Source organism: Molossus molossus, unplaced genomic scaffold, assembly GCF_014108415.1.
Source record: "Molossus molossus isolate mMolMol1 unplaced genomic scaffold, mMolMol1.p scaffold_m16_p_3, whole genome shotgun sequence".
Classification (NCBI taxonomy): Eukaryota; Metazoa; Chordata; class Mammalia; order Chiroptera; family Molossidae; genus Molossus; species Molossus molossus.
In genome coordinates, this window is record NW_023425366.1 from 44344641 (window position 1) to 44356722 (window position 12082).

Consider the following 12082-nt stretch of genomic DNA (forward strand, 5'->3'; position numbering starts at 1 on the left):
TTACTACCTCTCCTGAAAAACTCAAATGTTTACATTAGTATAAACTATAAGATGCCTGGCCGGTGTGGCTCACTGGTTGAGCGTCGACCCATGCACCAAGAGGTTGCTGGTTTGATTCCCGATCAGGGTACATGCCCAGGTTGTGGACCCAGTCCCCAGTGCAGGGCATGCAGGAGGCGGCCATTCGATGTTCTATCTCATCATTGTTTCTATCTCTCTCCCTTCCTCACTCTCTAAAAAATCAATAAAGAAAAACAAAATATATATAAGTTGCCTGGCCGGTATGGCTCAGTGGATTGAGCATCATCCCATGAACTGAGTGGTCCAGGTTCCATTCCCGGTCAGGGTGCATGTCCCAGTTGTGGGCTTAATCCCCAGTGAGGGGCGTGCAGGAGGCAGCTGATTGATGTTCTCTTTCACATTGACGTTTCTATCTCTCTCTCCCTTCTCTCTTTAAAAAAAAAAACAACAAACAAAACATTAAAAATAACTATAAGTTGATCTTGACTCTATTTTTTATCCTCACCTGAGGACATTCCTCCATCCTTTGTTCAGATAGAGTGGGAGGGAGAGAGAGAGAGAGAGAAACATCAACGTGAAAGGGACACATCGAGTGGCTGCCACCCGCACGACCCAACCAGGGTCAGGGACACACTGCAACCAAGGTACATGCCCTTAGCGGGAACCAAACCCGGTCTTTCTCTCTGCGGTCTCTCTGAACCGCAGGCCAACACTAACCGCTGAGCCAAACTGTCCAGGGCTTGACTCTATTTTATAGAAGGTAATTGGAAATAAAGGTGAAGAAAATTGCTTAAGGCAGTGCTATAGCCACGTCTACTTTCCATGTTCCTATGATAATGCTGTTCAGAATAGACCAGAATTTTTTAATTCAATCCTGGGCTTCTCAAATCTTGGTGGTATATCTTAACATGTAGTTGCTTTATTAACCAGGTTCACATTTTCTAATTTGAAGTGTTATGGGCTTCAAACAGGGCATTTGGAAATGTATTTTAGTTCCCAACAGTGATTATTTAGGTTTTCATCCCATCACGAAACGATCTGTCATTTTGGGAAATGTAGTGGTTTGTCAGATTCTAGATTTCAGTCCTAAAAGAAAGTATAGTTGTTGCAGTTGCTAGGGCTTTAGTAGCTCATTGTAATCATATATACATATATATATATATTTGTGTGTGTGTGTGTGTGTGTGTGTGTGTCTGTCTGTGGTTGCAAAAGACAGAAACAGTACTTTGCAACCCAGAAGAGACATTGAAAAGATGGAGATTTCACTAAATTGAAGAATAGAGACTATAGTAAGCAAGGCCTCATGGGACATGGGACTGGAAACCAAAAAGGTTTCAGCATCCAAATTATAAAGCCTCTTCTTTTTTTTTTTTTTTTTTTTATCCTCACCCGAGGACATTTTTCGATATTTTGTTCAGATAGAGTGGGAGGGAGAGAGAGAGAGAAACATCGATGTGAAAGGGACACATCGAGTGGTCGCCACCCACACGACCCAACCAGGGCCGGGGACAAACTGCAACCGAGGTACGTGCCCTTAGCGGGAACCAAACCCGGGTCTCTCTGGACCGCAGGCCAACGCTCTAACCGCTGAGCCAAACCGGCCAGGGCTAAAGCCTCTTCTTTTTAGAGGCGTTGTCACCTCAATTTGTTTCTGTGTATCTGCTCCATTTCTTTACAGACCTGTTCTCTACTCACTTATCTGACACCTGTCTTGCCCAAGCCCTGATTCTAAGTGACTTTCCAGGCAAAAGAAAGAGAATCTGATTGTTCCTAGTTAATTTGGCCAAGCCACACAAATTATACGTAGCTGGTTAGCCAGTGAAGTGGGTCCTGGTATCATGCGGCTAGAAGCTTACATCTGTTGAAGATTTCACATAGGAAACTGATAAGGCCTGTGCTGAAAGTATGTAGAATGTTTTGGTAGCACATACAGGATGGGTACCTAATCACTTTGATATCTTAAAATAGCTTTCCAGGAAACTTGGGCATTGAAGAAAAGTAGAATTACCATTCAAAAAGGGAGTTATAGAAGATATCATAAACAAATAGAACAACCTGTACAGATATGGCCCAGATGTTCTGAATGTGTTTTGGGAACCTCAAGCATTTTTATGCCATGATTTTTGGGTGCCTTTAGATGATCAACAAGAACAGAGGGTGTCTTTGAGGAAATTTAAGCAGTGGAGTGACATGATGAAATTTAGGGTTTAGAAAGATCACTCTGGCAACTTTTGTGGAAGACATTTAGAGTTCAGATTGGAGAAATGGTGAGGCCTGAATGAATGTGACACATATGTGGGGGCAGTCCTCACAGGATTTAATAATTGTATGAAGTAGAGGGAAGGGAAATGACCCCCAAATCTCAGGAGTTTGGTTAAAAAAATATTACTATTATTTTTTTTTACTAAACTGGTAGGGTGGGGAACTCTACTCATTGTAGTCACTTACTCTGGAATGAAGCTGATGTATTAGCCACCCGTCTTTCGAATGTTGCTTGTCACTGTGGCAGAGGAAAAGAGCTGAGTAATGGCCTGTAAAGCTACTGAATAGTGACATGGCCGTTCTGCTTGAATTTAATTGGCCAAAGGAAATTGCATGGCTACACTTAACTTCATGGAACTAAGAAATGGAATTTTGCCATGTAGCCAGAAGGAGATTTGGAAATATTTGGTGAATAGTACTAATGGTGCTCACATTAGTGACACATATTTCTGACTTGGGTAATGTGGTATCTTTATGAGATATGGAGTATAGACAATGGGCAGGACTAGAGAGGAAGAAGAATGATGCATTTTAAGACTTCATACATTAAGGGTAGGCCTTGTGACTATCAAGGTGTTATATTTCAGCAGGCACTTGGATCTGGGAGTCTAGAGCTAGGAGAGGCCTAAATTGGAGACTTGGTAATGTAAAGGTGAGTTAACTCTGGATGCGAATGTATTTACCTTAGTGACAAATATATGAAGTGGTTGCCTTAGATATTGAGTTGGGGGTGGTGGGTTGGAGTGGTCTGCCCTGAAGCCTGAATTGGATGGCATTAGGCAGGAGTGAATTGAGTTGAGTTGGGTTGGGTGAGAAAGAGGTAGAGCTTTATTTGTATTTTTGCTACTTGAATTAGTCTAGTTATAATAATAATATGAATAGTTTCACATTCTAAATGCAAATATATTTTATCATAGTTTTGATTAATAGCATAAGTCAAAAGATATATTTAACCATTATGAAGATGTTGCTAAATGTGAAAGATTTTTTTTAAATTTTAGAAATGGATATTTGCAAAATTACTAATTAAATAATACATTAAGATTGTTTTAAAATTCTTGATTAGGTGAACGGTAAAGGTTGCTTGAAATTTGGAATTAGATGATTAAACTTTTAAGTTCCATCTTTGCCATTTACCAGATCTAGGATTATGGTCAATTTCCTTGACCTGTTTTGTAAACTAAATTACTGTTATTGCACAAGACATATATGCTATTTTTCAAATAATCTCTTCTTTTTTTAGTGTGAAAAATCTTAATCTTTTAAAGCATTGTACATTTATGTTATTACATACTAAGTATATATTTTTGTTTGTGTCTTTTTATCTTATTAAAGAGAAAGACTTTAATTGAAAATAATTATGGACAGGTGAACAAAATGATCATTAATGAGGATAGTATATTTTGCAGTCTAACAAGATGGATTCATATTATGGAAAAATTGTTTTAATCTTTGCTATGTCTGGTTCCTTTTTACTATAGGCCTGCCTAGATTAAACTAAATCTAGTAGGGCTTCTAAGAGTCTTTGCTCTTTTGTATATTATATGTAAAATTTTTGTGAAATCTTTTGTCTGGAAAATCATAATGCTACTGCCTAGCCTGAAGTTGTTTAGTATATGCAAAGAACCTTAATTTTAATTCCATGTTATCTCATTGTTTCTAAGACTGTTGTGAAGTTTTTAGAGATTTAAATGTGCCAGGGTAGGGTTAGAAGTGGTTACAAAATTTTAAGTCTTGAGGATGGGGGCTTTCATAAAGGGATTTTGCCTATTTATACACTGGTTCAGCATCTTTGGGTTAAGCAACTGTTTTCACTTGTCACTCAGATTAAGAATTTAAATGTAAAGTTTATAAATTTAAATTAAAAATTTTACAAATAGGGCTAAGACCCTGCTTAGATTGTCACTAGTCTTTGCAGAGATCACCATTAAAAGAGGAAGTTTTTCTATTTCATGTCTTAATGATCTTTAGCAACAAAACTAAGTTTTGATTATGTGAAAATCTAAGAAAAAATTTTAATGAAAATGACAAAACCAGCCAAATGTTTGTCTAATTGTTTTTCTTTTTATCTTGCAGCAACGCACCTCTTGCTTTTTCTTCCAAAGTATGTTATGTTAAGTTTCGTGACCGATCAAGTGTTGGCGTGGCCCAGCATCTAACTAACACGGTTTTTATTGACAGAGCTCTGATAGTTGTTCCTTGTGCAGAAGGTTGGTATTTCACATGTTTGTTTGTTTTTTTCTATTATTTTAATCTCTGTCCTGTCTGTTAACTACCTTTGGCTTTCTTAGAAATTGGAAGTAGGTTGTGCTCTGGCATGTGTGTATGTATATGTTTGTGTGTGTATGTGAGAATGAAATTGGAGAAGAAAAGAATTTTTACTAATAAAATCTATTAAAATGGTTCATTTATTACTTAACATGAGTTTGAAAAATAGCTAAACATTAAAAAAAATTATAAATTACCTGGCTTTTCCAGTTTGCTTTGGCTTTCTGTAGTCAATTTGCAAGTTGTAAAGAAAGCTTTATGAAATTAAAAAAAAAAAAATTAGGTGGTTTAGGGAAATTATTTTAAATGTGTAAATAAGTAAGCACTTGCCTCTGTGTATACAATATTAATGATATTACATAAATAAGACGTGTACACATTTTGCCAAATTGGAGTTAAGTGATATTTATGGTTATAAGACAAACATCCATAATTGAAGCTTTAAAGTATTCTCGTAAGGTAATTTACCTTGTTTCTGAGTCCATTATTTCATATTGTAATTGTTTGCTGTGCAACTGGAATTTACTTTTTTCTTCTGGCTTTCTTTGTGAGGGGGAGGTGTAATTGAAGAAAAATCATAAAAAGCAAATTTCGTCCATCAGGGAAATAGTTATTGAAGATGTGAACAAGGCTGAGGTCTTATAGTTATTTGTTAAATTTTATGACTTAACCTCCTCTAAGAACTAATTATCATTAATATTTATTTTTTAGTAACTTCTATTTACAGAGCCACTCATATAATAAGCTGTGCCGAATTTAACAGTTCTGGTGTGTAATCAATAGAGCACTGACTATGGCATGTGTACATGAATTTTAGGATTGGGTTATTATCACTGAAATGTCTTTAAAATATATTTTCACTGGTGGATGGTGGTAACTTTACAACATAAAAATTTTACCTGGAACAATTTAATGTACTTTCATATATAATGTTTTAAAACCTCTCTTAAAAACCAGGCTAACATTAAAATAACTTAATGTATAGTAAACAGTTTGCTGTACTTTCAGGGTTTTATGCTTATTTCAGAATGCTATTCTGAGATGTCAAAAACATTAGTCAGATACAGCGAGTATCATTCTTTTATTTTGGAAGTCTCAGAATAGAACATTGTGTTTTTTTTTTCAGATAAATTTGAAAGTATTTTTCCTATGCCTGAGGGTTAGAGTCAGGTAGGGAGAATAAAAATGGATTAAAGTTAATTATTTGCTAAATATGTCCTTATCTACTGATCTGTAAGGGAACAATGAGCCTAAAATTGGAGAGCCAGGTGAGAAAAGAGCTGGTAATTGTTTAGTTCTGCAAACCGAGTTCATACCGATTTCACGCTAAGTAAACTTCATGGGGGAAAAATATCAGGTAGAAGGTTTATCAAATGGGAATATTAATTATATCATAAAAATATACCACCAGCAGCACAGGATCTTGTATTACGTTGACTCATTACTGAATTAAAAGGAAGAATTTTATCAGTTGTTGATTTGTTGGAATCTTAACTATAGTTCCATAGAATTTCTTAATACAGTATTTGAGAAGCCTTGGCTGTGATTTGTCATAAATATTAAAGGTTACGGGCAGGTAGAATTTCCTTTCTTTGTTTGTTTTACTTGATAGAGATGAATAAATGCACATTATACTAGCTTTTGAATATATTTAATATCATTTTGAGAGTTTCACCATTTTTGAACATGAAAATTAAATATTTTTGTTGCAATTCAGTTATGTGTAAAAAGCCATTCAGACACATTTGTCATTAAACTAAATGCAATAGAGATGAATTTATAGAACTCTAAGAATGTCGTAGTGAGCCCTTAAAGATCTTATTATGCACTGCAAGCAAAGTAATAATGTTTTGTATATTGTACCAAAATAAGATAGCAAAGTGAGTTTGAAATAAACCAAAGGAAGAGTTCGTGGAGTAAGTTCTATAAGAGAGATGTACTGTGGTGCTGTAAGCAGTGTTCTATTTACTTCACTAACTGCATTCTTTCCTTGATGTTATGGAAACAGCATTATGAAAGAAATGAGAAAACCATAGAAAAATATTTTAAGATAAGTTTTTCTGTTTCTTTCAATTTGCTGTTTTTTTTTAAAAAACAAAACAAAAAAACAGAAAATATTGTGAGACGATCCTAAGCTGTATAAGTAATGTTTGATGTGTAATAGTTTCATACATATTAAGCATTAGCTATTGTCAACAAAACATGCCATTTCAAAATAAATATACTTTCATTATACTCGTCCAAATAAGACCTCCTTTTGTTGTTGTGTGCATCTCAGATTTATTTTTATAAATGTTAACACTTAGAAAAAGATAAGATCAGACATAACAAGGGTGTCAGCCTAATCATCAGTCATAACTTTATGTCCACATTTTCTGGTAGATGGATTTTGACTATTAATTTGGTTTTGTATGTTTTCTCTATGTGATATTTGTGCATTATTAGATGACTAGACTGGCCAAGGCAGACCTGTTACACTTGCCTGACACTTGCCTGAGTTAGGCATTGTTTGCCATGCCACTAAACCTGCCGTCAAGTGAAACCTTCATTGGGGAAATGAGATCGGAGTCTGAACCGCAGAAGATGGACGCCCTGTCTCTGTTTTTTATTGTTTTACTTTAATTTCATTTCTTTTTTTTTTTTTTTGTCCCTTTTTGTTTTTGTTTTGTTAAACCTCTTTCACTTTAACTTGTGAGCTGGTTTTCCAGTTCTTTGTAAATGGTATTCCATTAAGGGTTCATAACATTGCATTGCAAAATATATGGGGAGATGATCAGCAGAGCTCAACTTTAAGATAACATAAATTTTCACAGTAAGTTAGGATACAGTGTTAGGAAGCTCAGTGGGAATGTTAATTGGTGTCTATAGACTAATCAGGTACATTTTGTTCTTGAAACACGGATAAGATTATTAGAAACATTTTCTGATCTCAGTGCACCATTTTTGCAGTTTTTCTCCCAAGTCTACATCTGTAAAAACCAATGGATAGCATCCTTCCCCCTAGAATTTTAGGTATAAAGAATCGGAGAAAATAAGTACAACAGTTGGGGGGTAAAGGACACAAAGAGACTTTTTAAAAAATATGTTTTTATTGATTTTAGAGAGAGGAATGAAGAGAGAGCGAAACATTGGTGTGAGAGATGTGAGAAACACCCATTGGCTGCCTCCTGCATGCCCCCTACTGGGGATCGAGCCCGCAACCCAGGCATGCACCCTGACTAGGAATCGAACTGGTGATCTTCTGGTGCACAGGACGATGCTCAGCCAACTGAGCCACACTGGTTAGGGCACAAAAAGACTTTTATGATAGTTATTCATTATAGAAAACAACATTTCCTTGACTTAGACTCTAGTTGCCTGTAAGGGGAAGGGATATTTGAGGAACTGTTGAATTACTTGTGTGTGTTTCTCTGTTTGCTTGAATTTTTTGTTGAGAAATATTCAGAGGTCACTAGCTTCTAAATGAATTCTGAGATTTAGGACTACTACTTTAATACTGTGAGAAACATTGTTCTCTCAGTTGTCAGTGAGTATATGGGAAAAATGCTAAATGCTTATTTGTTTTATACTTATATGCTGATAGTACTTAGAGGGTAAGCTTGATAGAATTCTATCTTGGAAATTAATGGAACTTCTTTACCTATTTTTAATAGTAATTAGAATAAGAAAAAAATAGACTTTATAATAGATTTTTAGTACTGTGAGAGACAGAGTTAGACAATCTCCTAATGCTTTTTTTTTTAAAGCCCAAAGTGAAAGGCTTTATAATAAGTATTCAACGTTTGGCCTGTGTTGAATACCCTTTTTGTTTATGTAGTGCTTCTACACTTTCTTGTATGAATAATTTGGCTTATTTGACATTTAATTGGGACTTTACTAGATTGGAACTCCTAATATGTTTTTTGTGTGCATACATTAAGAGTAGCAAAGCACAGGGTTTGTACCTTAAGACTTCAGTTGATTTATCAAGATGTGTTCAGGTTTTGCAAACATTTAAAAAATAATTCCTATTTATAACAAAACAGGTCTAAAAGCAATATAAATAGTATCGTATATTTGTGGGTATACAGGTATATGTGTTAATGCTAGTAACTATTAAATATAAAATAAATTACTGTTATTTGATGTTTTCAGTAAGGCCTACCTACTTTTCATTTATCTTTATGCATGTTAAATCTGTGCTTATACAGAATTTACATCGAAATAATAAAATGACTTTGTTTTTTTGAAATTAGTAGATTAAAGTAATATAGACTTAGATGTTGCAAAGCTTAGAAAAAAGTAGGCATTTATTAAAGCTAATGTAATTTTTTTTGTTCATATAAATAAGTTGTAACCATTATTTAAAGCAAGTTATAAAATCCATCTTGAATTTCATTTATGTTTAGAGATATGTTTAGATAATATCGTTTAGGGGTTTATCTCTGCATATCTGGTTGTTTTAAATAGAGTTTTTACCACTAAAACCCAGCAATTTACTCCATATATGCTATTTTCAATTTAGCATGATTTATACACTGTGTTTTAAATTACTTTTGAAGAATTCATAATGGAAATGTATAGCTAAGTAATTATGAGTAGTTCTTCTAAAATAGCTGTATGTAGTTAGCTTTTTTAGAAATAATTTTGGGGGTGGGGGCGTAAGAGAGAGAGGACCAGGAAAAATTCCTAGAAGTTGAAGTCCTTATCAAAATTAATTTAATCAGTAATTAACTATGACAAATTGATGGACTTATGTCAGAGTAAGTTTTTCAGTTCTTAGTCATAGGAATTTTTTTCTTGGTGTCTAAGATTATTTCAGTGTTGTTAACAGTTTTTAGAAGATGTTTTATAAGCAATGCTTTTAGACATCAGCTACTCCTCTTCAGATAAGTATACATAAATCTGTTCTAAAAGTCAATGGTTTAAAAAGTTTCTTGAGACTAGGGAACTTTTTTCATTAGTTATTCTAAAAAACTATAGCTGTTTCCCAAGGCATATTCTTTGGACCTGGATTCTTTTGGGCACTTCTGATATTGGTGAAGTGCCTTATTAATTGACTGGGTGTAAGCTTCCTTTTAAATTGAAGCTGATTACATGCAGTAGATTTTTCTTTTTTCTGTCTACTTGAAATTAAATGGAATTTATTGGAAGGGTTATCAAAATTGTTTGCATCACAAGTAGGTAGTTTCAATGACAGGATAGGGGCACTCAGTAAGGAACAAATTTCAATTCGCACATATTTGTTTTTTCTTTTTTTTTTTTGACTAATTTGGTTATTTGCCATTTCTGGGGATTAAACTTTAAAAAATGTTCTTCTTTTCTGTATCTGATGTTCTGTGTGCTATTAGTGATGCAGCCAACACGAACGGTTGTCATGTGTAACACAACTTTCGATCACCGCGAAAACACCGTCCTGGGAAAGCGTCCATGCTTGATATCGTTTGGTTCATGAACATTAAGTTTCCAGTACAGGTGACCCATAGCTCAAAGTGTTAAATAATTGTCTACATTATTCAATTTTTAAAATAATATTCCATTAATGAGATTGTTAGTCTTTGAAATTTTGCTCACTTTTATTTTTCCTAGTAGAGCAGGATAAAAGGAAAGACTTAAGTTGTAATTTATTTCTTTATACGGATCTGATAGATTCATTTATTATTATTATATTTTAAGTACAAGGGTAATTGTTAAATCATAGTGTAAAGTTTGTTTGGTGTTTCTGCTTTCTGTAATGTTTGGAACTTGCCTCTGCAGGTAAAATCCCAGAGGAATCCAAAGCCCTCTCTTTATTGGTTCCTGCTCCAACCATGACAAGTCTGATGCCTGGTGCAGGCTTGCTTCCCATTCCGACTCCAAATCCCTTGACTACAGTAAGTACTATATACCTTCTTTTAAGCGTAATGAATGTTCAGCTGTGTAATCACTTGAATAAAGAGCTAGGAAAATTTTTATTTTGAATCTTTCTTTTTAAATGGACAGAATCTGAAATGTCTACTTAGTTTTTTCCCCTCAAGTTGTCACCGACTTAAACTATCTTTTGGAATTCTGAAGTAATTGGAGATTCATTTGAATTTGAGAACTAAAATTGATTATTCACTAGTAAATCAGTTATTGAAACAGCATTTTAGATAGCACAGTGAATTGGAGAATCTATATTTCCCAGTTCATGAGGGCTACATTTATTTAAAAAATATGAACTGATTCACAACCTGATAATGGAAAAAAAATTTCTCAGAGAAGGATTTATCTGACTGAGAAAATGTAGCAAGGTAAAAACACAGCAAAATATTTTTTTAGTAACTTTGTGGATTAGTAATTAAATAGTAATTTAATGCCTCCTTAGTGATTTCTGAGTGGGGTTAAAAAAGATATTGCTGTTACTGTACCCTTGGTTTTTATGTAAAGGATTCTGGTCATAATTTTATTTATTTTATTTATTTTTAAATTTTTTTTATCCTCACCCGAGGGCATTTTTCCATTTTTTGTTCAGATAGAGTGGGAGGGAGAGAGAGGAAGAGAGAGAGAGAGAGAAACATCGATGTGAAGGGACACATCGAGTGGCTGCCACCCTCACAACCAACCAGGGCCGGGGACAAACTGCATCCGAGGCACATGCCCTTAGTGGGAACCGAACCCGGGTCTCTCTGCACCACAGGCCGATGCTCCAACTGCTGAGCCAAACCGGCCAGAGCTCTGGTCATAATTTTAAAGAAGGGTCATTTTTCTTCAAAAATAAACCCAAGAGAAAATACAAATCTTATCTTAATTGAAAGTTTTATCTAACTTGTAATGGATTTTTTGGGAGTTTACTCATAAATTTTATGATTGTAGTTCATTTGCCCAAGTTATAAAAGTAGTTTCTGAAACTTTGAAGTGCCGAATTTTAGTTCTGTTGATTTTTACGTGACATTGTTCTGCTGAAAACCTGCATTGTGATTCATAGGGGAAAATGCTTTTTAATTCAACAGTTGATCATTTGTATTGAGCTTTCTAGAAATTTTATTTTGGGTACATTTTGATATGTTTTAATATGTTAATTCCTTGATCACCCCCTCCCTTCAAGTATTTTCTTGCTATCTTGAAAATCCTTAAGGTTTATTTATCAACAATATAAAGTTTTTATTATTTAATTTGTTGCTCTGAGGGTGCATGGTTTCCTCTTAATTCAGCTTTAGATAATCTATTATTATAGAATTTAGTTTATAAAGAATAATTTGAGTTAGAAAATAGAAGAAAGGTGACCCATTGTTTTGGCTCCTGGTTACCTCTCTGACCTTTTTTCTACCTATTTCCCTGGCTTACTCTACTTCAGCAGTATTGGCTTTGCCATTTCTTGGACATACCCAGTACATTTCTTACAGAGGGCTTTTGTACTTAGTTATCCTCTGCCTAGAACTTTATTTTCCAGATGTAAAAAAGGTTTACTTTTAAACGTTTTCATAACAGTGAAACTGTTCATCAGGTTTCTATTTAGAAGTCCAATGTTCAGGGAGGCCAAAGTTTCTATGTCAGAAAGCAAAAAGTGTTACATCTGGAGTCCAGATCATCT

General features: G+C 34.5%; 1 protein-coding gene across 11 annotated transcripts in view; it reads left to right on the plus strand.

Moving 5' to 3' along the window:
* Positions 1-12082, plus strand: part of SREK1 (splicing regulatory glutamic acid and lysine rich protein 1) — a 56022-nt gene that overhangs the window by 12219 nt on the left and 31721 nt on the right. For 5 of the 11 annotated variants that reach the window (XM_036279030.1, XM_036279020.1, XM_036279022.1 and 2 more), the window contains exons 2-3: positions 4360-4493; positions 10288-10403. In XM_036279030.1, coding sequence (XP_036134923.1) covers positions 10341-10403 — 63 coding nt within the window. In that variant the 5' untranslated portion in view covers positions 4360-4493; positions 10288-10340. Of the gene's footprint in view, positions 1-2625; positions 2936-4359; positions 4494-6999; positions 7146-7214; positions 7364-9881; positions 10006-10287; positions 10404-12082 lie in introns of those variants that run through there. The other 6 variants (XM_036279026.1, XM_036279031.1, XM_036279024.1 and 3 more) reach the window with 4 other exon arrangements.